We start from the raw sequence: 21,594 nt of genomic DNA on the forward strand, positions 1-21,594 counted from the left end.
TTTAAAGAAAAACCTATAAGGGTTGTGAACAGACCCAAAGCGGGAAATAGAGCAGAGAGAGAGGCCAGGATGACTGCAGGGCTTCCGAACTGGTGGATGGGGTGGGAGGACATCTGCAAAGAGTCACGGACACTGATGGTGACGCGTGTGGGAACACGCCCCTGTAACTAGTGCCAGTGACGCCAATGACAATCCAGACAGGAGCGCAAGTCCAGCAGCAACACTGAGCCCAGTAAACACACCGAACTCCCGAGAAGCACACTCTAGGCTTGCTGACAACAGCACCTTGAGAGCAAGAAGGGTCCTTCTGAACCGCGCCCCGAGCTGGGGATGGAGGAGGCGTTCGCGAGGCTGCGGCTCACTGTCCCGGTGGCTTGCAGGAGGTCCCCGTGAAGATCTCCTCTGACCTTCCAGACGTCTCCCCCTGTCTCTCAGGATGGACACCACGCAGCCAGAACCACCCACTATGGCTCCCTGCCCCAGAAGGCGCAGCACGGCCGGCCCCAAGACGAAAACCCCGTAGTGCACTTCTTCAAGAACATCGTGAGTGTCGGCGTGGGGGTGGGGAGTGGAGGGGTGCAGGGCCGGGGTGGGGGAGCGGAGGGGTGAGGGGTGCCCGGCCGTGCCCCCGCCCAGGAGAGCCTAAGTGTGTCCCCAGGTGACACAGCTCTAATCCAGGGGGGAGAGATCTGAGTATATCCCCAGGTGACTCTAACCTCTGATCCACAAGGGGTCTGAGCACATCCCCACGTGACAGCTCTAATCTATGGGAGGCGTGGGGTCTGAGAATATCCCCATGGGACACAGCTATACCCCTCGGGAGGATGGTAGATTGGCTCACCAGTTGTAACAAATGGACCACACAGAAGGCAGGGGGTGGGCTGTGCAGAGGATGGTAGGTCATGACAATGCTCTGCAATTATTGTGCAATTTTTCTAGAAACCTAGAACTGGCTCTAAAAAAAAATAAACTCTTAAAAACAGAAGCAAAAGCACAGGCTCTAGTTATAGACCTCCTTTTTCAGGATGATGAGGGCTTTAGGGACCACACACCTGAGGGCTCTCCTTCTGAGGCTCCTAGTATTTGGGGCCCTTGACTGCCGACCCCAGAGAGGGTCTCTGTGACACTCGCCCTCTCCATCAAGGGCTCGCCTCGCAGAGTGCAGAGCCCTGGGTGTGTTTCACATCCTCCCAAACACTTTCCGAGTGTTCTGGACCATCTGGGTGCCACTGGGTGCTTTCAGATCCTCAAATCCTGTGTTTCTCCCTCACCTGGGACAGAACAGGGTCGCAGGGCAGAGACCGAGTGGGTGGCTTCTCATACCATTGGTGCCAGACCCTCCCAGCAAGCAGCTCCCTCTAGCTGGGAACTGGACACGAGCTGGGTGAACACGGGGTGACAGGTGACCACAGGAGGCCCTCTGGAGGCGGTCAGGGCCGCTGCGAAGGAGGGACCACGCCCCAGCTCACCACTCTGCTGTGTCTTTGCAGGTGACACCTCGCACACCTCCTCCATCGCAAGGAAAGGTAAGGGCTCTGAAGGCACTGAGCCTCCGTCGCTTCTCCCGCCTGGGACCCCTAAATGGGCCAGACAGCGGGCTGGACTCAGCGCTCCCTCATTTCCCCCCAAGATGTTTTGCCACATGGAACCCACGTAGAACTAGAACGGGCTGAGAAACGCTTGTCGCAGGCAGATAGCACTCCCGTCCCCTCCCTTTCTGGATCGGAAGTCCTCCTCCGGGGCGGCTCCGGGCAGCCGTGGCCACGAGCAGGGATGCGCCGAGTCTGACAAAACCGATTTCCTGCCTCAACTCAGTGCTGTTCTGTGTCTCCTGCTGTATGAAAGAGCGCCACGCCTGCACTGATCCCTGTGTCACTTTCTCTTTCTCTTCCTCACGCAGGGGCGAGGACTGTCCCTCAGCAGATTTAGCTGGGTAGGTGCCGCGCGCCCCGCCCTCCCCTCCCCTCCCTCGTCCTCTCCGTCCTGGAGGCTCGCGCGTCCACGTTCCTTCCATCCTCCCGGCTTGTGCCTCGCTGCTTCCCCCCAGCAGGCCCTTCCTCCTAGCTCCACCAGCGCTCCTGTTTCTTCGCCCCGGGGCCCACGCACAGAGGGGCTCCTAGGAGATTCTGCTGAACTTTCCCCAGGAAAGCAGGACCCCCGTCTTTGAGAAAGTTCCTGACTTCCTTCCAAAACAGCGGAGGAGGAAGTCCAGTCCCTGCAGTCGGCCTGCGCACCTGTCCAAAGAGCTAACCCCACCCCGCCAGATGTTGACCTTCTGTTGAGAAACGGTGATTCTGCTAACAAGACAAAAGGAGGCTGAGTTCAGTTACTCAGTTTATAATAACAACCTAAGTGATCCAAAAGATTTTGGTTTGGGTTGTGATTTAGTAATAACTAAAGCTTAGATACCAAGAAAAACCTTTTTAGGAATTTCTGAGAACAAAGTGTCTATGAAAATCTTAAAGGGCTGACTTGTTCAGCTTCTAGTAAAATTTGGTGTCTACACCAACTTCTAATGCTGATCTGTATTTTAACCAAATTACCTTCTAGTAAAGGCTTCCCTGGTGGCTCAGTAGTAAAGAACCTGCCTGCCAGTGCAGGAGCCATAGGAGACTGAGGTTGGATCCCTGGGGCGGGAATATCCCCTGGGGGAGGGCGTGGCAACCCACTCCAGTATTCTTGCCTGGAGAACCCCATGGACAGAGGAGCCTGGTGGGCTACCATGCATGGGGTCTCAGAGAGTTGGACACGACTAAGCAACCAAACAGCAGTATTTACCAGTAAATATTAGATACAGTCTTGATCAAATTTACAGAATAAATAGAGACCCACTAACCTCTAGGCCAGGAACTGTGTCTGTCTTGGAGAGAAACACATTCTCCAGTGTCCTTGGAGACACAAGATCTCTCTAGCACAGAGCCTGATGCTAGAGAGATGCACAGTTAGTAGGCAACATAGAAATGAATGCATGAATTTAGAGAGAAAGAAAGAAGAAAGGGAAGAGGGAGGAAGAAAGAAGGAAGGAAGGAAAGAGAAAGGGGAAGAGCGGGGAGGAGGGGGGAGAAGGAAGGAGGAGGGACTGCTTCACGTTGATGTTTGGCAGAAACCAACACAATACTGTAAGGCAATTATCCTTCAATAAAAAGTAAATACATTTTTAAAAAAGAAGGAAGGAGGGAGGGAGGCATCCGCCCTCAGAGAAAAGGCAGAGGAAGCTTCTGGGAACCGCTCCAACACATGATGTGAACTGAAAGGTTGCTGGGACATTCATACAGATACACGTGAGCCTTTTTCTGATCTGATGAATTTGCAAAGAGTGCCGATGATGTAGAGAACTGACGCGGGCCAGCGGCCACAGCCAATTAATGATGGACTTCTTGTGCCAGCAGGAGAAAAAGGTGACACTGAAGAATGAAACCCACTTCTGATCAGAAATCTTACTTCAGTAACTACTCGACCTGCCTCTTAATTTTCTAGGCGTGGTGGACCAGGGCAGAGCCGCTGACGACTGGGAGTGATGGGGGGAGGAGACCTTCTTTCTTCCCGTCGTTTAAGGCCCTCCAACCCGGCAGCTAATAGAATGCCTTTGCATGCCTCTCCATGTCTCCATTTTTGTTCCCACTAACCCGTTAATTTTCTCTTTTTTCTAAAGCAAAATTCTGCTCTGTGTTCCGTGAGCCGGTCTGTTGGTTTCCAAGATCCGCATGACTGTCTTCATTTGGAGATCCTGAAAATTTCACTAGTTTTCTAAACTATGTTGTATGTTTTTCTGGCAAATTCTAGGTTGTCCAAAGATAAAAGTGACCAAAAATTTGAAAGGAGAAAAATTAAGCAGATTATCAATCTGAAAACCAATCCTTGAATTTTATTCTCAGAAGCACTTTATTCTGGAGAAAATCAACAGAGTCAGAGCATGACAGGCTCGCGTGGGACAGCACGGCTTTCTCCCTTGCTGGTCTATCCTTCAGCGCAGCTCTCTTTAACAGTCCTTGGCCCCTGCGACCATGACCAAGGGAGTGTGTCCGTGGAAACTGTGGGATGCGAGGGCAGCAGTAGGCGCCCCTCGTGTGTAGTCCCCGAGACTCACGCGCTTGACACCCCTTGAAACCAGATTTTCACGTGAAAGTGGCTGCCTCGTTCTGAGTGGCCAGCATCTATTCCCAGCATCTGTTTCTGGCTGAAAATGAAGGAACCCGCAGAAGTAGCGCTGGGGTGGGGTGGGGGGAGGGGGGGGCCTAGACAGGTGGCCCTGGTCCAGCTTCAGTCCAAACATGAGAGAGCTGGCCTGCAAGATCCTTGAAGCTCCTGGAGCCCACCTCCAGCACCCCTGAACCAGAGGGATGGACTCCACGCTTCCCGAGCTCCCTCCAGCCCCACAACACTGTCCCGACACCAAAAAGGATCACAGGCTAAGGCCAAGGGCTCTATTGCTCGATCAGAGACAGTTTTACTTCATTTGTAGAATTCTCAGGAGAGGCCCAGGTAGAAAGAGTCCCGCTTCTTGTTGGCAAAATGTGAAGTGAGATCCCAGAGCCTGTCCGTTGCATGAGATCCGTGCGAGGGACATGCACCCCAAAGTGCTAACTTTCATCATGTCTGAGCCCCAGAGTCCCCCTTCCTTCTCGTGCTCACAGTGCAAGGTCCCTTTGAAACTAGAGCTTATATGAATGCAAACTGGCCCCAGAGACACACGCCTTTACATTTCAGGAACTGTGTGTCGTTGCTACCTGCGGGAAGCCAGCTTTCTCCATCTTCGCTGAAGTGAGAGAGGTCCCCCCAGAGAAGCTGGAGGCAGAGGTGGGAGCTGCCTGAGGAGCCCCCTCAGCAAGCTTGAGAGTTCAGAGCCACAAGCTCCAGTCTCAGAGCAGGTTGTCCATCATCTCCATGTTACAGAAGAAGAAACTGAAGCTCAGAGAGCTTCTGACAGTTGCCCAAGGTCACACAGCCAGGGAGTGGGGTTGCTGAGACCCACTCTGGTTGCTGGCCCTGGGACAGTGCCCAGGTGCACAGCTGGGGGACGCGGCTTCCCAGCCCACTTTCCCCCCTCCCTCTATGATCACCAACTCACAGCCCAGAGCCCCTGGAAGAATCCTGGTCCATCCACACTCAGGGCACCCACAGCGCAGCCAGGGGAGCTGGTTCTGGCCTGCAAGAGGCCTCTCCAAGCTGGAGAGTTGGAAATTGTGTCTTTGCCCTTTAAAAACAGATAAGCCCCCAATTCCCCAAGTGTGAAGTCTGCTGAGCCCTGGGGGAGCTGGCGTGAAGGGTCTGTGCCAACGGCCAGAACAGCCTGGGGCTGGGCGTTGTCTCCTGGGCTCCTGTCAGGGGCGCAGCCTCCCCCACCCTTCTCCAGCATAGTCCAGGCGCCGCTTCCCCCAATGTGTGCAGACAAAGACTCTGGAGAGTGTGTGTGACTCTGGCTGATCCACCCTGGGACCAGCTCAGCCAGGAGAAGGGCAGATACTGCCACAGGGAAGGTCCCACCCCACGCCAGAGGCGCTGGGCGCCCAGTGTGTGGCCGAGCGGCCGCTGAGGCCGGATGGATGTGGACCGGGGTGAGGCTGCGGGCCATAGGCACAGACCGCAAGCCTCACCCTCTCTTGCAGGGGGCTGAGGGCCAGAAGCCAGGATTCGGCTATGGAGGCAGAGCGTCTGACTACAAATCGGCTCACAAGGGACTCAAGGGGCACGACGCCCAGGGCACGCTTTCCAAAATCTTCAAGCTGGTAACGTACCTTCTCCACATGGGAGGCGCTGGGAGGGGCCCGGGGACAAGTCTGGGTCGGTCTGGGGATGCCAGTCTCCAGACCCTCCACCTGCTGCTTCTCAGGAGTTGCTCTTGCACATCCCAGCCCTTCGAGGCAGGCATTTCTGCAGAGCTCACCTGAGCAGGTGCTGCACCAGGTGCCAGGCCAGGGTTCCTCAGGGAGCTTGAGGACAAGAGGGGTCGTTCTGGACCCCGAGAGGTTCAGGAGCCTGGAGGGCACCAACCCGTCTGGAAGGTCAGGTGGCTCCCTGGCTGGGGCAGCAGCACCTTGGTCCCTGAGGGTGATGAGAGGGACCTGGGGACCTCAGGCATCTGTCTTGCTGATTCACATTGGAGCCACACGCCCAGGTCCCCCGGCCTCCCTGAGGCTTCGTCTCTCCTCTGTGAGATGGGGGGATGTGTGGGGAGCTGCTCTGACAGGAGGGGTACCATGCCACCTGCCCAGCTCCCTGCCCAGACCCCCTCGAAACATCTGGCATTGCCAGTGACACGTCAGCCCTGCTCAGAAACCTGAGATCTCAGGAGGGGCTCTGATGGGGGACAAGGCACAGCCCCCCCAGGCCTGAGCCGGATGGAGGAGGGAAGGGAAGGTTCTGGACTCGGAAGGGGCAGACCCCAGGCAGTAACCCCTCACACCAGGCCCCTCAGACTCCTTCCTCCCACAGCTGCAAGCAGGCAGAGCTGTCCTGGGGTGAGTGGGGTGGGTGCCCAGGCCAGAGGCCAAGCTCACCTGTGAGGAGATGGAACACCCTGGAGACAGAGGCCCTAGAGCCAGGATGCCCAAGGGCTGGTCCAGGCTCTAGTCTCCTCAGACAGAGCAGACGAGGCTGCCCCAGTGGGCAGGGCCCAGATGTCCGGACAGGCCTCGAGAAGGTGGAAAAGGGCAGCAGGCTTAGAGCTGGAGGGGCACAGCAAGCCTCTCGAGCAGCTGGGACCATTTCCACAAAGATTCGAGGCTCGCAGGGGTGCCTTTCATCCCTGATAATAGAACCACATTTGCACGGCAGCCTGGCAGGAAGGAACAAACATCACCGATCCCACTGGTTTTCTCATTAGAGCATCAGCCCAGCCGCCACTTTCACTGACTCTTGACCCAAATGAGGCCATGACTTCCCTGCTGCCGTCCAGCTACAGCTGCAGTCCTGACTCTTACAAGGGTCCGGTCAGCTCCCCTTCCAGCTGGAAGTATCATGAGGAAGACAGACGCCAGCGAGGAAAGACAGAGTCCACGTGCTACAGCAGGAGCAGACGCGCGAGGACGTGGCACTCACGGTGCCCCCAGGGCCGCGGGACCGTCCTGCAGCCTCGGGCATCGCGGTGCTGGCGTCGCTGCCATGCTGTCACCCCGTGTGGCAGCTTCTTCCGCCCGTGCCCCAGGCCAGCAGCCCCCCAGGGGAGACCTGCGTTTCCACGGACTCCTGTCCCAGGTGTCTGTGGTCTCAGATGAGACCAGGAGTGTCTCCCGAGGCTCACCCGCTGGCTTACGGCAGGTCACAGTGTGATTTCACCCGAGAAGGTCCTGCGGTCTGTGGCGAGGCTGTGTCACCAGGAGACCAACAGCCCCACACGCCCCGTCCAAGGGCTCAGTCCCCACCAGCAAAGCGTGATGGCTCCTCAACCCCAATCACCTCTGACCTGCAGAAGTGTGCTTCCTGCTGAGCTCATTGAAAGGTCGAGATTTTACAATTTACAGTGAAATGGTTTGGTCAGGAACACAGAGACTCGTAGGTTAGTCACCTAACTTTAATTCTACATCAAGTCCCGTGTGTGTGTGGCACGTCCAGTGGTCAGGATACACAGACGGCCAGGACAGACACAGCGACCTAGGCTCCGAAAGGTGCTGGACTCTGAAGGGTGATGAGAAGCAGGACTCAGCTTTGAGGAGACTCAGTCTCTTCAGGAAGACATTTAAATACATGAAGTGAGTGGTGAGTGACCCATTGCTAAGTTGGCTGATGTCAGATTCAATGTGGACAGGACTCAGTCTTCAAAATGTTGATCCTGAGGCAAATCTGATAAGGAGATAAATACTATCTCAAATGTCCAAGAAACAGAGAGCCTTACAATACACGTGTCTTGATTCTGAAATGAGACGGCGATGACGCATATCCTGGAGGAGCTCTGGGTCTAAACCCGGAGCTGCAGTGTTTCCATCAGGTCACCTGCAGTGTCCAGACCATTTCTGAGTCCCCAAGACTTCCGGACCAGAGCGACCAAGGGCAAAACCCAGATGTCTGCAGATGGGACGATGTCCGTCCTCATCAGAGTTTCTAACACCAGCTCCCTTCTGCTGGCTGACTTTGGGGAAATGACTCAACCTCTCTGAGGAGCTTCAGCTCCTTCAACTAGCAAACAGGGATGCTAAGAACACCCACCCCCCTAGGCTGGCTGGCTTGTTCACAAGATGAAACAGATGTCAGAGATTTAGATTACAGTAGATAATAAATTATAGGCACAGTAATCAAAAAGAAGAGCCATAAATATGCCATGTTTTATTCAAAAGTTGCCCTCAGGGTGTTCAGTGGTGTCTCACGTAAACTGTTCAGCAAACAGGGTAGGAGGGGGACTAAGCCCATCTCAGCGCAGATGTGCTTGGTCAGATGGAGCGGCGGTCTGCTCTTGTGCATGACTAAATCACACTTTCCAGGAGGCCCTAAGGTTAATCTCTCTGAAATTCAGGACAAGGAGGGGCCAGTGCTGCCTGGCTCAGGGCTACTCCAGGAGCAGCTCTGAGGACCAAGTACCCAAAGCCTAGCCAGACTCACCCGGGACTAGATCCAGGTCCCTGCTGAAGGGCTTGGCCCCAAGGCTGGGGAACAAAGCCCCTTTCCTGCAGGGGGAGTTATCTCTGAATGATGCCTGACACCTCCAGAGGCTAGAATTCCACAGACTTCCCCACACGTGAAAATAAAATGCCTCTAGTGAATCAGCAATGGAGGAATGTTTTGGGGGAAAGCAAAATTGCAAGAAATCAGAACCATCATCTTTCTGTTGACCGAGTTAGCTATAAGACCTGGGGCCTTGTGCTTCCATTGCCTAATCTCTGGGTCACATGGGGGACGCAAGACATGGATGAGGCCCATCTGTCATCGGATCAATAGCATATTTCATGTTCATCTTTCTTTCCGGGGCCTCACAGTCTCAAGGGGATCTTTAAGAGATCAAGTTTTCATTCATAACCTACGAGAAAAGGAAAAGCCAACAAGAGACTAAAATTTGAATAAGAATTCAAATGCAAAAAAAAAAAAGCACCTTCCTCCAAGTTCATCTAAGTGGCACCTGGGGTGACAGTTGCCTTCTCGAGCCAATGCCTGGACAAGCTCCCTCCTCTCCATCATCCCCACCCACTCTCTCCACCTCCACCACTGCCAGGTCTTCTGCAAATTGTATTTGTCCAGAAAACATGTCAACTCTTGTTTTTTTAAGACCCTGAGGTCAGAGTTTGTAGACGGCTCATCTGGGAGGCTGGTTTCCTTGGTGATGCAGGAGAGGGCTCACAGGTGGGGCAGAGGCTGCTCCCTGGTGAACCGAGTGGGTCTGCGCTCTTGGCATCTCAGCCTCACGCGGATGAGCCCATCCCGGGCATCGTTCATGGACCACTTCCCGTGGTCCCTGGGAATCTCTAGTCTAGATATCAGGGGAGTGTGTAATTTCCTCGGTTCTGTCTCATCACAACAAAAATTTGAAGCTACGGACATTAAAGCCTTCGGAGCATCACAGCTCTCAGACAGTGTTACAGTGCCGTGTTACAGCTCAGTTTTATTTAGAAAGTAAAGGAAAATACATCCTCGAGGTGTGAGGGCATGCCGACCCAGAAGATGCGAAGAGAAGAGAGAGAGCGAGTGTGCACTGGAGAGAGACCCCTGGCCCTTTGGCTCCTCTTTTCATATGTCTTTTCCTCCCCCTGGGCCTGCTTTGTAAACTGGGCCAGCCAGGAGTGCTGTTTGTTTTACCTGAGGTCCTCACTCCGGTCCTCAGACCTTCCTTTGTTCTATTTTTGTGGGCTTTTCCCTTCCTTGTCTTTTAGCCACCGCCATCTGGACTCCTTTTTCCTATTCTAACTACCTAACGTTCCCCCCTCAAGAGACGGGAGGCCAAATTCTTTGGGAATGGGGCATTGAGGTCTTTCTGGCTACTTCCTGCTGAGCAGGGACAGCAGGGAATTGGGCCTCCCATCTCTTGAGGGGGGAATGTTAGGAGAAAACAAGCCCTCCTTTGAGACATAACAATGTATCAGTTGAGTTTTTCACCCCCAGAAACGCATGGTTCTCAAAGGCAGCACCCACACGCCCTGTCCTGTTTGCCCTGTGGTGCTTGGATGTGCAGTGAGATAAAGGATGCTGTGAGCTGCGGACTTAGAGACCAGCCCCATGCAGCTTCACTAGAGATAGACCGAGGAGAGAGGCCCTGCACCTGGTGACCACTGACCACAGGGCCCTGGCTCTCCCAACTCTCTGTTTCTTTTTCTCAGGGAGGACGAGACAGCCGTTCCGGGTCCCCGATGGCAAGACGCTGAAGCCCAGCTCCCCTCCCGGAACCCCGTCCCCAGCTTCTTAATACAACCGCCTCGACGCTAACCATTGTCTAAATTCCCTAGTGCAGCCGGCATCCCCCCAACCCTGCCCACATGCGCGTCCTGCGGGCTCCTGGCCAGCGGCTCAATGGAGAAGACGGTGGAGCTGCCAGCTCACCCTTGAAGATCAGCAAGGTCCCTGAGGGTCCAGGGTGGGCGACCCTCCATGCCCACCCTCTGCCCTGGGACGGCCTTGGACGCGGCCCTGGGGACCCTGCTGCCAGGCCCCCATGCAGGGTGTGGAGACCGACCTGTGGCTCTGAGCTTCCTTTGGTTTCTTTCCCGCCTCGTCTCACCTCTTTAAGCACTTCCTTTCCTAACCGATCACAGTGGAGCGGCTTCGCGGCGGGAGCTTTGGTACGTGACTGGCGGGCAGACAGCTGGGAGTGTCCCGTGTGGTGGCCGCGGCTCACACCCCGGAGGAGCCGGATCGGCACGTGCGGAGAAGGGACGCGGGGCGGACTCGGCCGGGCCTCGGGGGTCCCGCGACGGCGCAGGCGTGCGGGGACCGCAGCGGCCCCCACGACGACCTACTTTCTACAGAGCCCGGCCGGAGGGCGGAGGCGGCGCAGCTCAGAGCGGTGGCAGGACATTTCGGGAGCCTCGCGGTGGCCGTGGCCATCGCGAGTGCGAAGGTGACAGGTGGCGTGCTCGGCACGCTGGTGCGCACAGCGAACACTAACCCTTGGGGAGAGATAACCACCCCACCTGCTTCCTCCCAGAAACCCACTGACCAGCACACTCGCTTTTCCCGAATCGCTGCCGGACTGGGTGCCGGCCCCAGTGAGGACGGGGAGGGGTCCTCTATCCCACTCTTTTCTAACCCCAGCTGACATCTCCCGTGCTTCCCCCATAACCTACTGATTCCCACCTTTTGATTTCAGCATCTCTCCCACCAGACCCCCACGAAGTCCCCACACTGGCGTCACAACCCCCCTTAGGATGAAAATGAGGAATAGTCAACATAACGCCCAAACGTGGCTCTTTAATCCCCTTCTAATTCTGAATATTTCGCGTGGGTTTACTATAATGTCTATTAATACATAGCCTCAATGATGAGAGGATAAGAAAAAAAAAAACAAAATTTCAGAAACAAAATCTCCAAATTGCTCAACACACACACTGCGTCATTGAGCTGGTTGTGACTGAGTGACCTCCATTCGTGGCCACACCCAACAGTGAGAGCTGTGACCACGGGTCTCAAGGAAAGTATGCACTGTTCTTGAATATTGAAATAAAGTAATACACTTTTAATGATATCTGCATGGCTTGTCTTCTGTGACTTTTATTCTGGTCTGCAGAACATGAGTGTGTGTGCTGACGCTATGGACCACAAGGCTCCTCTGTCTGTGGCATTCTCCAGGCAAGAATACTGGAGTGGGTTGTCATTTCCTTCTTCAGGGGATCTTCCCGACCCAGGGATTGAACCGGTGTCTCTTAGGTCTCCTGCACTGGCAGGCAGGTTTTTTACCGGTAGCCACTGGGAAGCCCAAGAGGTCTGCATCACCCCAAAGCTGCAGGAAAGTTCGTTTCCAGGTGGAGCTCTGAGTGGGGGGTGTGCTAGACCCCCAGCCACACACACTTCCATCTCTGCGTGCTCACCTGCGGACCGTCCCACCGAGTCCAGAGGTGCCAGGAGAGTCTATCTGATGAAGGAAGCCTGTTCCCACCAGCACATAACAGCACGGTGATCACGCTTTTTCAGATACCCTGTCGATCCGCCCAGCCGCCTCTGCACCACGTGGTCCAGACCGAGAACCGTCTGTGGGCTCCTGTCTGCCCCCGCTCCCCCAGGCAGAGGATGGTCCAGGGGCCCCAGCACCAAGCCCTGGGAGAGCAGGCCAGGCCAGAGGTCAGGAGCAGGTCAGAGGTTAGCAGCGAGGATGTTGGCTCCATCTAGCGGGCTGGCTTTATAAACCAGGTGTGGGCTGTGAGCTGGGTTTGGGGTTTGTGAGGAGAGAAAATGGGCCTGAGAAAAACACTGAAATAGGTGGTGGGGGGGAAACCTCTGAAAACAAGAGCGCCAAGCCTTCCATGAGCCCTTGGTGCTGCGTTAAGTTGAGGCTGTGGTGATACAACAGCCAGGACTGAGGGGCTGAAACAACGCACGTTTTATGTTCTCAGACCTTGGAGGCTGGACGCTCATGGCCAAGGCGCCAGCAGGGAGTTTCTGGGGAGGCCCCTCTCCTTGGCTGCACACACTGCCTGCTCTCCAGGGCACACGACACACCGTGGTGTCTCTCCTTCCTTGTAAGGGCTCCAGTCTCACCCTCATGACTGCGTTTAAGCTGTACTCAGCTCCTGGAAGTCCCATCACATCAGCAGTTAACACTCCAGCAAATGGATCTGGGGCACCAGGCAGCCCACAGCAGGGGTGTTTCTCCTGCAATGACAAAGGTTTCCTAGACACCCTCCCCCCAGTTGGCAAGAGTTTAATTAAATTGCAGAGCTGAGGAGAAGGGGGTGCTGCTCCAGGGTGAAGAGGCGGCGGGGCAGGAGGCCTGGTTGCCAGGCGCAAGCCTGCATTGGGTCTGCCACACGGAGGTCTTAGTCTTCACACTTCGGGCAATGCTGGAAAGCTGTCTCTGGGGAAGAGTCTAGGAGGACTTCTTTGTTCTACTCTTGCAACTTTGCTAAAAGTTTGAAATCGCTTCAAAGAGTTTACACAGAAAGCATCAAGAGTTCAGATTACTAAACTTGAAAAAGATAATTCAAAGCGAGCCTAGAAAAAGTGCATGGTGAGGAGTATCTTGGGGAAGACAGCCAGCTGTTGTCCATCCTTCTCCAGGATGATGGAGGAGCTAGCTGAGGGCACTCTAAGAAGAGCTATTTTGTGTTAATTTATAAGAATTTCTTCCCCTGAAGCTGGTTACCAGGGTAACCTACAATAACTTTGTTCTAATGCTAAAACAGTGTCATAAAACCATCTCTCTTGCTTGAGTAAGGATTTAAAAATCAGGGAAATATCTGTGTATCAGCAGAAAGGAGAGTGTGGGGCCGTGGGTGTGAGCATAGAAACTGCCGTTTCTCCATTTTTCCTTAGAGACTAAAGGGATTTAACACTTTCACTGTACTTGTTGTTTTAGTCGCTCTGTCGTGTCTGACTCTTTGAGACCCCATGGACTGCAGCCCATCAGGCTCCTCTGTCCATAGGATTCCCAGGCAAGAATACTGCAGTGGGTTGCTATTTCCTTCTCGAGGGGATCTTCCTGGCCCAGGGACTGAACTCATCTCTCTTGTTTTTCAGGCAGATTCTTTACCTCTTAGCCATCTGGGAGGCTCCTTTAAAGTTACATGACAATAAAGTCTCCTCAGTGATAGAAATAACATGGATGATGCAGAATAAATTAATCATTGGCATTTGTAAAAAATACTTCTATTCATATGGTGGTGGTTTAGCTGCTAAGTCGTGTCCAAATCTTTGCGACCCCATGGGCTGCAGCACGCCAGGCTTCCCTGTCCTTCACCATCTCCCGGAGTTTGCTCAAACTCATGTCCATTGAGTCAGTGATGCCATCCAACGATCTCAACCTCTGTCGTCCTCTTCTTCTTCTGCCCTCAATCTTTCCCGGCATCGGGGTCTTTCCCAGTGATTTGGCTTTTTGCATCAGGTGGCCAAAGTACTGGAGCTTCAGCCTCAGTCCTTCCCAATGAATATTCAGGGTTGATTTCCTTAAAGATTGACTGGTTTGATCTCCTTGATGTCCAAGGGACTCTCTCCTCCAGCACCACAATTTTAAAGCATCAACTCTAAGATGCTCATTCTTCTTCACAGTCCAACTCTCATGTTTTCCAGGTCTGCCCATGCACAAGATGCGCCGTAAACTCACGCCCTTAACTGTGTTTAAATATCAGCAATCTTACATCATCAGAAAGCCAAACATTCTGGAAAAACGCAACTGGGCCATTTTAAGTAGCTGAGGCAATCCATGGTAGAGGCAGCAGATGAGCCATAATCTAGTCATTTCTAGAGAACAGCACCCTCTCCCCACCTGCCGTACTTTAAACACCAAAAGAACAATATTCCTCCTACAGACAAGGAGGAACAGCAGATTCCTTACCATTCTCTCTGAGCAAAGCCCAGGAGAAAATAAAAACCACTTGAGTTATTTCAGTCAGAAAAATTGCATGAAGTGCCCACCGTGTTCTAGGAGTAAGGTGAACAAAGAAAAAAGTTATCTTCAATTCTCTACTTTAACAGGACAATGACTATAAACTATGAATTTCTGAAAGTTTGGAGATGCATCTTTAAAAGGGACCAGATGCTGTAATATCAACTAACTCCATCGGTATTTCTGGGAAAACCCAATGTCCTACATGTCTACATGAATAGAGAAGTTGATATTATGATTGATTTTCATTTAAGTACCTTCAACTACCTTACAAATAAGGGAAAAAGTGGAAAATACCCTCAAGGATGGGAAACAAGATGTCCTCAGACTGTTTGAGTCCCATGGATCTGAATTCATTGCAAATTCAGCATCGTATTTTGTTAACATGCTGAAAATGTTACCTAGAGAAAACGTCTACCTTTAAATGCTTATAACTCACCCCAAACCCAAATAAGTAAATATATAGGAGTTCTAAGATAATACAAAACTAACTTTGTTATTCTTAAAGCCAGCACAGTGACTTTTGGAATAACTATGCATTCATAACACAAAATTGTATTAAATAAATGTCATCCAATGCAGAAATAGGCCATAGGACAATTCTGAAGATTGAAAAAAAGGACTCTCCTGTAAATCAAAAACAATTAATTTTAAAAATGTCCTTTAGTGGTGAATCAAGAATGAATCACTGTCATTTTAGAAATTTGCCAAATGGATTATAAATCTTGACTTAACACAAAAGCCTTCATGCTGTGAAGCACCACAAGATTAAATAGAATATTTTATGATCACTGCCTATTGTTCCTGTCACTCTTTATTTTTTCATGCTTTAAGTATTTTATTAGTCCTCCATACAAAAATCTGCCGCACCCCTCCATGTAAGTGAGGGGCAGTGGGTATGAAGGGAACGGGGCCAGCTGAGACAGAGGGTGAGCTCAGATGGGACAAACGTGGCAGGTTTAGGGGCCTCATCCAGGAAAGGCTTCAGGAGGCTGAGGCAGGGCTCTTGCTTCAGCAAGGTGTTCGCCTCCACTGTTATAAAACAGTGAGATGGTTTAAAAACGCTGCTTTTCAGGAGTATTAGGTAGAGACATAGAGGCTCCAAATGTGTACCAAGGCACTTCTGAAATTCCTTTATAAAAACTCCAAAATGCCTACATTACATGAGTAGAGATTAGGTGACAAAAAGAGTGGTCTAAAAGTAGCAGTTCCGTAATTTTATCTTAGCCTCACTGTATACAACAGATTTTAGAAAAAGAACAAATTAGTAACAGTTAGATTAACTGTGGTGGCGGCGTAGGGGGGCGGGGACCAGGGAAGAGAGGGCACAGTACTGACTTTGAAATAATCATGTGAAAAAATCAGGTAAAAAGCAGGTATACAATGTGTAAAACAACCGGAGGGCAGTTCTGTGCGTATCTTATGTATGCATGTGTGTGCACTCACTGGTGTCTGCCTCTGCGACTCCATAGACTGCAGCCCGTCAGATTCCTCCATCCACGGCATTCTCCAGGCAAGAACACGGGAGCGGGAGGGTTGCCGTGCCCTCCTCTGGGGATCTTCCTGACCCAGGGACGCAACCTGTCTCCTGCACCTTCTGCATTGGCAGATGGATTCTTTATCACTGAGCCACAGGGGAAGCCCCATGTCTTATACATTTTCTTAAGGTCATGTTATTTACATAAATTGGAGTGATGATCTTCTAAAGAATGTGTTTCTTTGTGAGGTATGAATGTCTTCTGCAAAGAGGAAAATCCACAGGAAGCAGCGAAGCCCACCTCCTTTTTAGAATCTCACCCTGTACTACCGTGTGGCCTTCCTGCCCACGAATACTGGTGTGACTGTAAAACTCAGGCTCACATTTCCTTACAAACGGAGGGCAGGTGTACAAACCACTATTGTGAAGCGACTGTCATGAAGAGACACTCGCTGGTTAAATGCTGAGATTGGATGAAATGGAAATCCGAGGGAAGACAGGAACTGTGTCAGGCCAGGTTTGTCTCGTTCTGTCAGTGACTCGTGGTCAGAGCTCGAGGAGCTCCTTTCCGCTGGACCAACAGCCCAAGCTCCCTCCATGCCCAATCCTCTGACCATAGGCCTGTCCAAGCTGCCAAGTCCTTGAGGGGCCGAGGGAAGCTTGTGGGGAGGGGCGCTGGAAAAGATGCTCCGTTTTCACCCGCTGCCCTTTGTGCAGACATGCCCGCCTCTGCAGCACGCATAGATGGGGCGCCACACACCCTGATGAGAAAGAGTCTGCCCCCCACGCAGGAGACCTGGCTCCAGCCCCGACCCCTGGGTCGGGAAGACCCCCCTGGAGGAGGGCACGGCAGCCCCCTGCAGTATTCCTGCTAGAGAACTCCACGGACAGAGGCAACAGTCCATCGGGTCACAAAGGGTTGGACACCACTGAGCACTAACCCTTCCCCTCTCTACACCCTCCAGCTTCCCTACCCCAGCACCCGGGAACTACACCCAGCTCCTGGGGCAGCTTCCGAAGGAAGGGGACTCGTCCTGCAGCGGCCCAGAGCTGCCCAGCTCCTTTACCACGGGACACAGCTACAGGCGGTCTCGGCCTCTCTACAGGCACCTAAGTGACCAGGGTGGCGTTTGTTATGGTCAGCGGTGGCAGCAACGGAGGCACTTGCGGCGAGCACAGATGGCGGGCCGGCCTCAAGGCACAGCCTGCTTTTTAAGTTGGAATCTCTTCATGTGGCCCTCACGAGGGTGGTGCTCTTGTGTGCTGCACGGAGGCGCAGGAAAACATCACTGAAGTTCTTTTCTGTGAAAACATACCTGAATGCATGTGCCAAACTATCTTACAGTAAATATTTTAAAAGAAAAAAATTAATCACATTTCCTAACTTCATTTTTTTTTATTTATTGTTATTCCAAAGCAGATATGCTATGATAGATATTTTTAAAAAATACAATTATCTATCCTCAAAACCCTGGTTATGCAGGAGACTAGAAATCTCTTGTCAGAAGACTTTTTATCAACCAGTAAAGTATAAAGATCAACTTGTACTCCACTCCACCAAAAGTTCAAGTGAAATTATGTCTTTACAAAACCTTATTTTTCAAGGAATGTTTTGCAAAGAAGCAGCTTTTATAATTAGGAAGTAAATAAAAATAATACATCAATGTCTTGTGTTTGCCTGATAATAAACTGAGAAGACTCACAAAATGGATTACTGATAGATTTTTTTTTTCTTTAACCAAAATAAAAGTAGGCTTTAGATTCACCTGGTAAGGCCTTACTTAAACAGGCTGTGCACCAATACAATTCACTGAACTATGCTTTCTATACAATTAGGAATTAAACAAACCCCTTGCAGAGACTGACCTGAGATGACATTTAATGCTAAAACCAAAATAAATAACCTAGCAAGAACAAAATTTTTAAAATTTCAATAATTTCAACTTTGGAGATATTTGTTCACCAAAATTAATCAACATTTCTAAAATATTTTAATACAAAATTATAAAAGAAAAGTGCATTAAAAGCAGAACCTTTAAAACTCTGGCACAATTACAGTTATTCTGAATATACGGACTCCAGCCAGGTACACACACTGACATTCAAGAAAAACCTCAGGATACAGAAGTCCAGTATCACAAGTCAAATAAGGCTTTTTTTTTTTTTTTCTTTAAAAAAATATACAATACACAAAGCAGTTTGAAAAAAAAAAGTAATATTATTTAAGTTTTCAGACTTAAATATTTTCACATAACAAAAGTTTTTATATCACCATCAATACTACTTATATACATATGCCAAAAGTGTGAGCAACAAAAAGTCAACAGATGCCCCTTCAAAAAGTTAACAGCGAAACGTCTCTCCTCAGGAACCTGCAATGAGCTCCTCTCTTAACACACAAAGTCCATACACTGTTTATAATAAAATTGCTCTCTTCTGAAACCAGTGAGGCAATGAGAAAAAATAAAGGCAATTATTCTTAGGAAAAACAAACACAAAAAAAGCAACCCCAGCTTTATGTCACAATGACGAGGATGTCCATTTCTTTATTAACAAAATGAATGCAATACTGATCTGAAGTGCTCGTTGGAGGTAAAAATGCTGCCGCTCTCTCTGTAACAGGGATAGTGCTTATTTACAAAATATACTGTTCAGCCACACAGAGGCCCATATATCTGCATATGTACATACGTATTTATATATAGAACATATAAATAATTTCCAAGGAGAGAGTCACGTGGAGTAAGAAGTTTCTGTCTTTGGAATGCCGTGGGATCGACGCGCACTCTGCCCCAGCGAGGGCGGGATTTGGTTGGTTTGGGGCATGTTCAACGTGGCACCATTGATGATACTAAAGGATTCCCTGAAATAAAAAGTACACCTGCTTATGGACGAAGAGAACACCGCGGGGCTTGGACATGTTCCTATCCTCTGGGTCGCTGGGGCGCACGGGGCGGCAGCGTCTCCGCTCCCGGGAGCCGGCGCCGCGGTCTGCAGTCTGCGGTGCAGCTTGTGCTTTCTGCTGACCCAGCCGTGGGCCCGGCGGGGACTCGGGCGCGTGCGACCGCCTCCAGCAGGGACGGCCGAGTCCTCGCTTGTGGGTCAGGCTGACTCTGTCCTCACGTTCACGCCCCAGGTGCTGCCTTCTCCTGACTGACGGGTAGCTCTCTGTCCTGGAGAGAAGTGGTCCAGCCATCTCTCAAGGTCCCAGTATACTAACATACGGTAGGCTAAAAAAAAAAAAGAGTCCATTTCTACTAATCTCAAAACACACACAGAAAAAAATGGAAAAAACTTCCCTGTGTGTCATAGCATTTCCTTTGAACTTCATGCACCTAGCTTATGTTGGTTTCATGAGCTATGTTTTTTGTCATGGGAAGCATGAAGGAAAAGAGAACCCTCTGCCTTCCCCCACACTGACACCTGTCTTACTGATCACACCATGATGACAGGAAGATCCGGCGGATGGCTAGCTGGCTGCACTGGCCACGGGGAGGGTGAGACTGCTGACGTGGACCTGAGTTTAGTGGTCTGCAGAGACATGAAAACGCCGTGCCTTCCACCTCGCCCAGCTCCTTCCTGGAAGTCGCTGAAAGTCAGTGATCTTTAGACCATTTTGTAGCTAAAAAAACTATTGTGGTGACATTTGTAACACTTGAGGCTTCAAAACAGAAATCCCAAGTGCTCTGTTCTCCTCCACACTTGACTCCAGGACATCCTCGGGGCGGCGCCCGTCAAAACACGTTGGCCAGGGCCTGCCACTCACTCGCAGGCTCTGGGACCACCTCGTCCAGGTGCAGCGCGTGGCTCAGCGCCTCCGCTCCATGGTCCTGCTGGCCCACGGGCTCCGGCACCGCCCCTGCCGTGGGGACAATGAGAGAGCCTCAGACATGCAGCAGCGTGAGATGACGCGCATATAAACAAGGACAACACAGAAAGAATCGTTTGAGCTGCAGGTTTCATGGCTCTGACAATTACTGCTACTTGAACATGAAAGCACACAGCCCTTGTGTGCTACACTCTCACACTCGATGTATCGTAAAGGTGATGCTGACGTGACATTGCTGAGTCGTTACTACTACCACTGACAAGACTTGTCTAACAGTAACGCAGGAAGCACTAGCGTGCAGGCATCAGGATGGATTTTCTCCTCCTCCAAAGGGGCCCAGCATGAAGGGTTCTGTCCTGTGGCTCCCAGAGACCCTGGGGTATTCACCCCTGCACTCAGGTCTGACTGCATGCCTGGCCACAGCGCCTGAACCTGAGACACAGGCTGCAGTCCAGCCCCTCCCGGCACAGCTCCCACCAGCGACTGGCCACCACACCCGTCTCCTGGGGCTTCCAGGCACTCTGAGATGATGTGGGACGAGGCGGACGGTGGGACACAGCAGGGCCCCACTGAGATGCCCCCTCTCTGCCAGCACCGACATCGGCGAGTCACCATGGGAACAAGGTTGCCTGTCTGCGGGACCACAGGACACAGACTTGGCTGACCCTGACCCCACAGCGGCTCCCCAGCCTTTGGGACACAGTGTCCAGGCCACCGCCGCGAGGAAGGGGCCTCCTGCCGCCTGCGGTGGCTGCAGGCCGCCTCACCTGCATAGCTATGGGCCCGCTTCATGTGCAGCTTCATGTTGCTCTTCTGCGTGAAGCCCATGACGCAGTAGTCACACTTGTACGGCCGCTCCCCCGTGTGCTTCTTCATATGTACCTGCAGCGCGCTCTTCTGGTTGAAGGCCTTCTCGCAGAGCGTGCAGTGGAATGGCCGCTCCCCTGCGGACAGACGATGCGGTCAGCACCCCGAGGGCCGGCTGCAAGGAGTGTATACACACACACACACACACACACACACACACACACGAGCTCCCAGGGACATACACACACACAAGCTCCCAGGGACACACACACACACACACACACACACACGAGCTCCCAGGAAGGGATGCAAGTTCTACAGGATCCTAGTGACGTCCCCCTGATGCGTTACTCAGGTGGCTAACCCAGGGTCTAGCAAGGCTGCTCTGCAGGGAGACACAGAAAACAAAGCTATGCAAAGTCCCGAAGTATCCAGATATAAACAAACATGGTTCAAACAACATGCTTCCAAAAGAAAAGCTGAACGTCAAGGACATGGGAATACCAAATCCACTTGATTAAAGTATGGTTTATACAGTATCTTTTAAACGTGACAAATGGAAGAAAAAGCTGCCAAGAATGACCTCTGCAGGGAGCCTACCCTGGGTGAGCATATGTCCCGGTGAGAATCTATCCAGGTGAGGACCTGCCCAGGAGAGCATCTGCCCAGGTGAGCACTACCCGGTGAGGACCTGCCCAGGAGAGCACTGTCCCAGTGAGCACGGCCCAGGTGAGCACCACCCTGGGGAGCACTGTCTAGGTGAGCACCGCCCAAGGGAGTACCACCCTGGTGAGCACCATCCAGGTGAGCACCTGCCCAGGAGAGCACTGTCCCAGTGAGCGCCGGCCTGGTGAGCACCGTCCAGGTGAGCACATGCCCAGGAGAGCACCACCCTGGTGAGCACTGACCAGGTGAGCACTGGCCCAGGTGAGCACCACCCTGGTAAGCACCTGCCCAGGAGAGCACCACCCCGGTGAGCACCCTCTGGGGAGCATCATCTAGGGGAGCACCTGCCCAGGAGGGCACCAC

The 21,594-nt window shown here is 52.0% G+C and overlaps 2 protein-coding genes across 13 annotated transcripts in view; one reads left to right on the top strand and one right to left on the bottom strand.

Annotated features, from left to right (window-relative positions):
* Positions 1 to 13,272, top strand: part of MBP (myelin basic protein) — a 106,877-nt gene extending 93,605 nt beyond the window's left edge. For 7 of the 10 annotated variants that reach the window (XM_055559494.1, XM_055559503.1, XM_055559495.1 and 4 more), the window contains 5 exons: positions 436 to 543; positions 1,491 to 1,526; positions 1,901 to 1,933; positions 5,607 to 5,726; positions 10,239 to 13,272. In XM_055559494.1, coding sequence (XP_055415469.1) covers positions 436 to 543; positions 1,491 to 1,526; positions 1,901 to 1,933; positions 5,607 to 5,726; positions 10,239 to 10,283 — 342 coding nt within the window. In that variant the 3' untranslated portion in view covers positions 10,284 to 13,272. The remainder of the gene's footprint in view (positions 1 to 435; positions 544 to 1,490; positions 1,527 to 1,900; positions 1,934 to 5,606; positions 5,727 to 10,238) is intronic. The other 3 variants (XM_055559500.1, XM_055559499.1, XM_055559504.1) reach the window with 3 other exon arrangements.
* A 3,539-nt stretch (positions 13,273 to 16,811) lies between these two features.
* The window catches only part of ZNF236 (zinc finger protein 236), a 69,765-nt gene continuing 64,982 nt past the window's right edge, over positions 16,812 to 21,594 (bottom strand). For 2 of the 3 annotated variants that reach the window (XM_055559647.1, XM_055559649.1), the window contains 2 exons: positions 20,526 to 20,702; positions 19,017 to 19,788 (listed from right to left, as the gene is read on the bottom strand). In XM_055559647.1, the coding sequence (XP_055415622.1) occupies positions 19,664 to 19,788; positions 20,526 to 20,702 (302 nt within the window). In that variant the 3' untranslated portion in view covers positions 19,017 to 19,663. Of the gene's footprint in view, positions 19,789 to 20,525; positions 20,703 to 21,594 lie in introns of all 3 variants that reach the window. The other variant, XM_055559646.1, reaches the window with a different exon arrangement.

Source organism: Bubalus kerabau, chromosome 21 (assembly GCF_029407905.1).
Source record: "Bubalus kerabau isolate K-KA32 ecotype Philippines breed swamp buffalo chromosome 21, PCC_UOA_SB_1v2, whole genome shotgun sequence".
NCBI classification, from domain to species: Eukaryota; Metazoa; Chordata; class Mammalia; order Artiodactyla; family Bovidae; genus Bubalus; species Bubalus kerabau.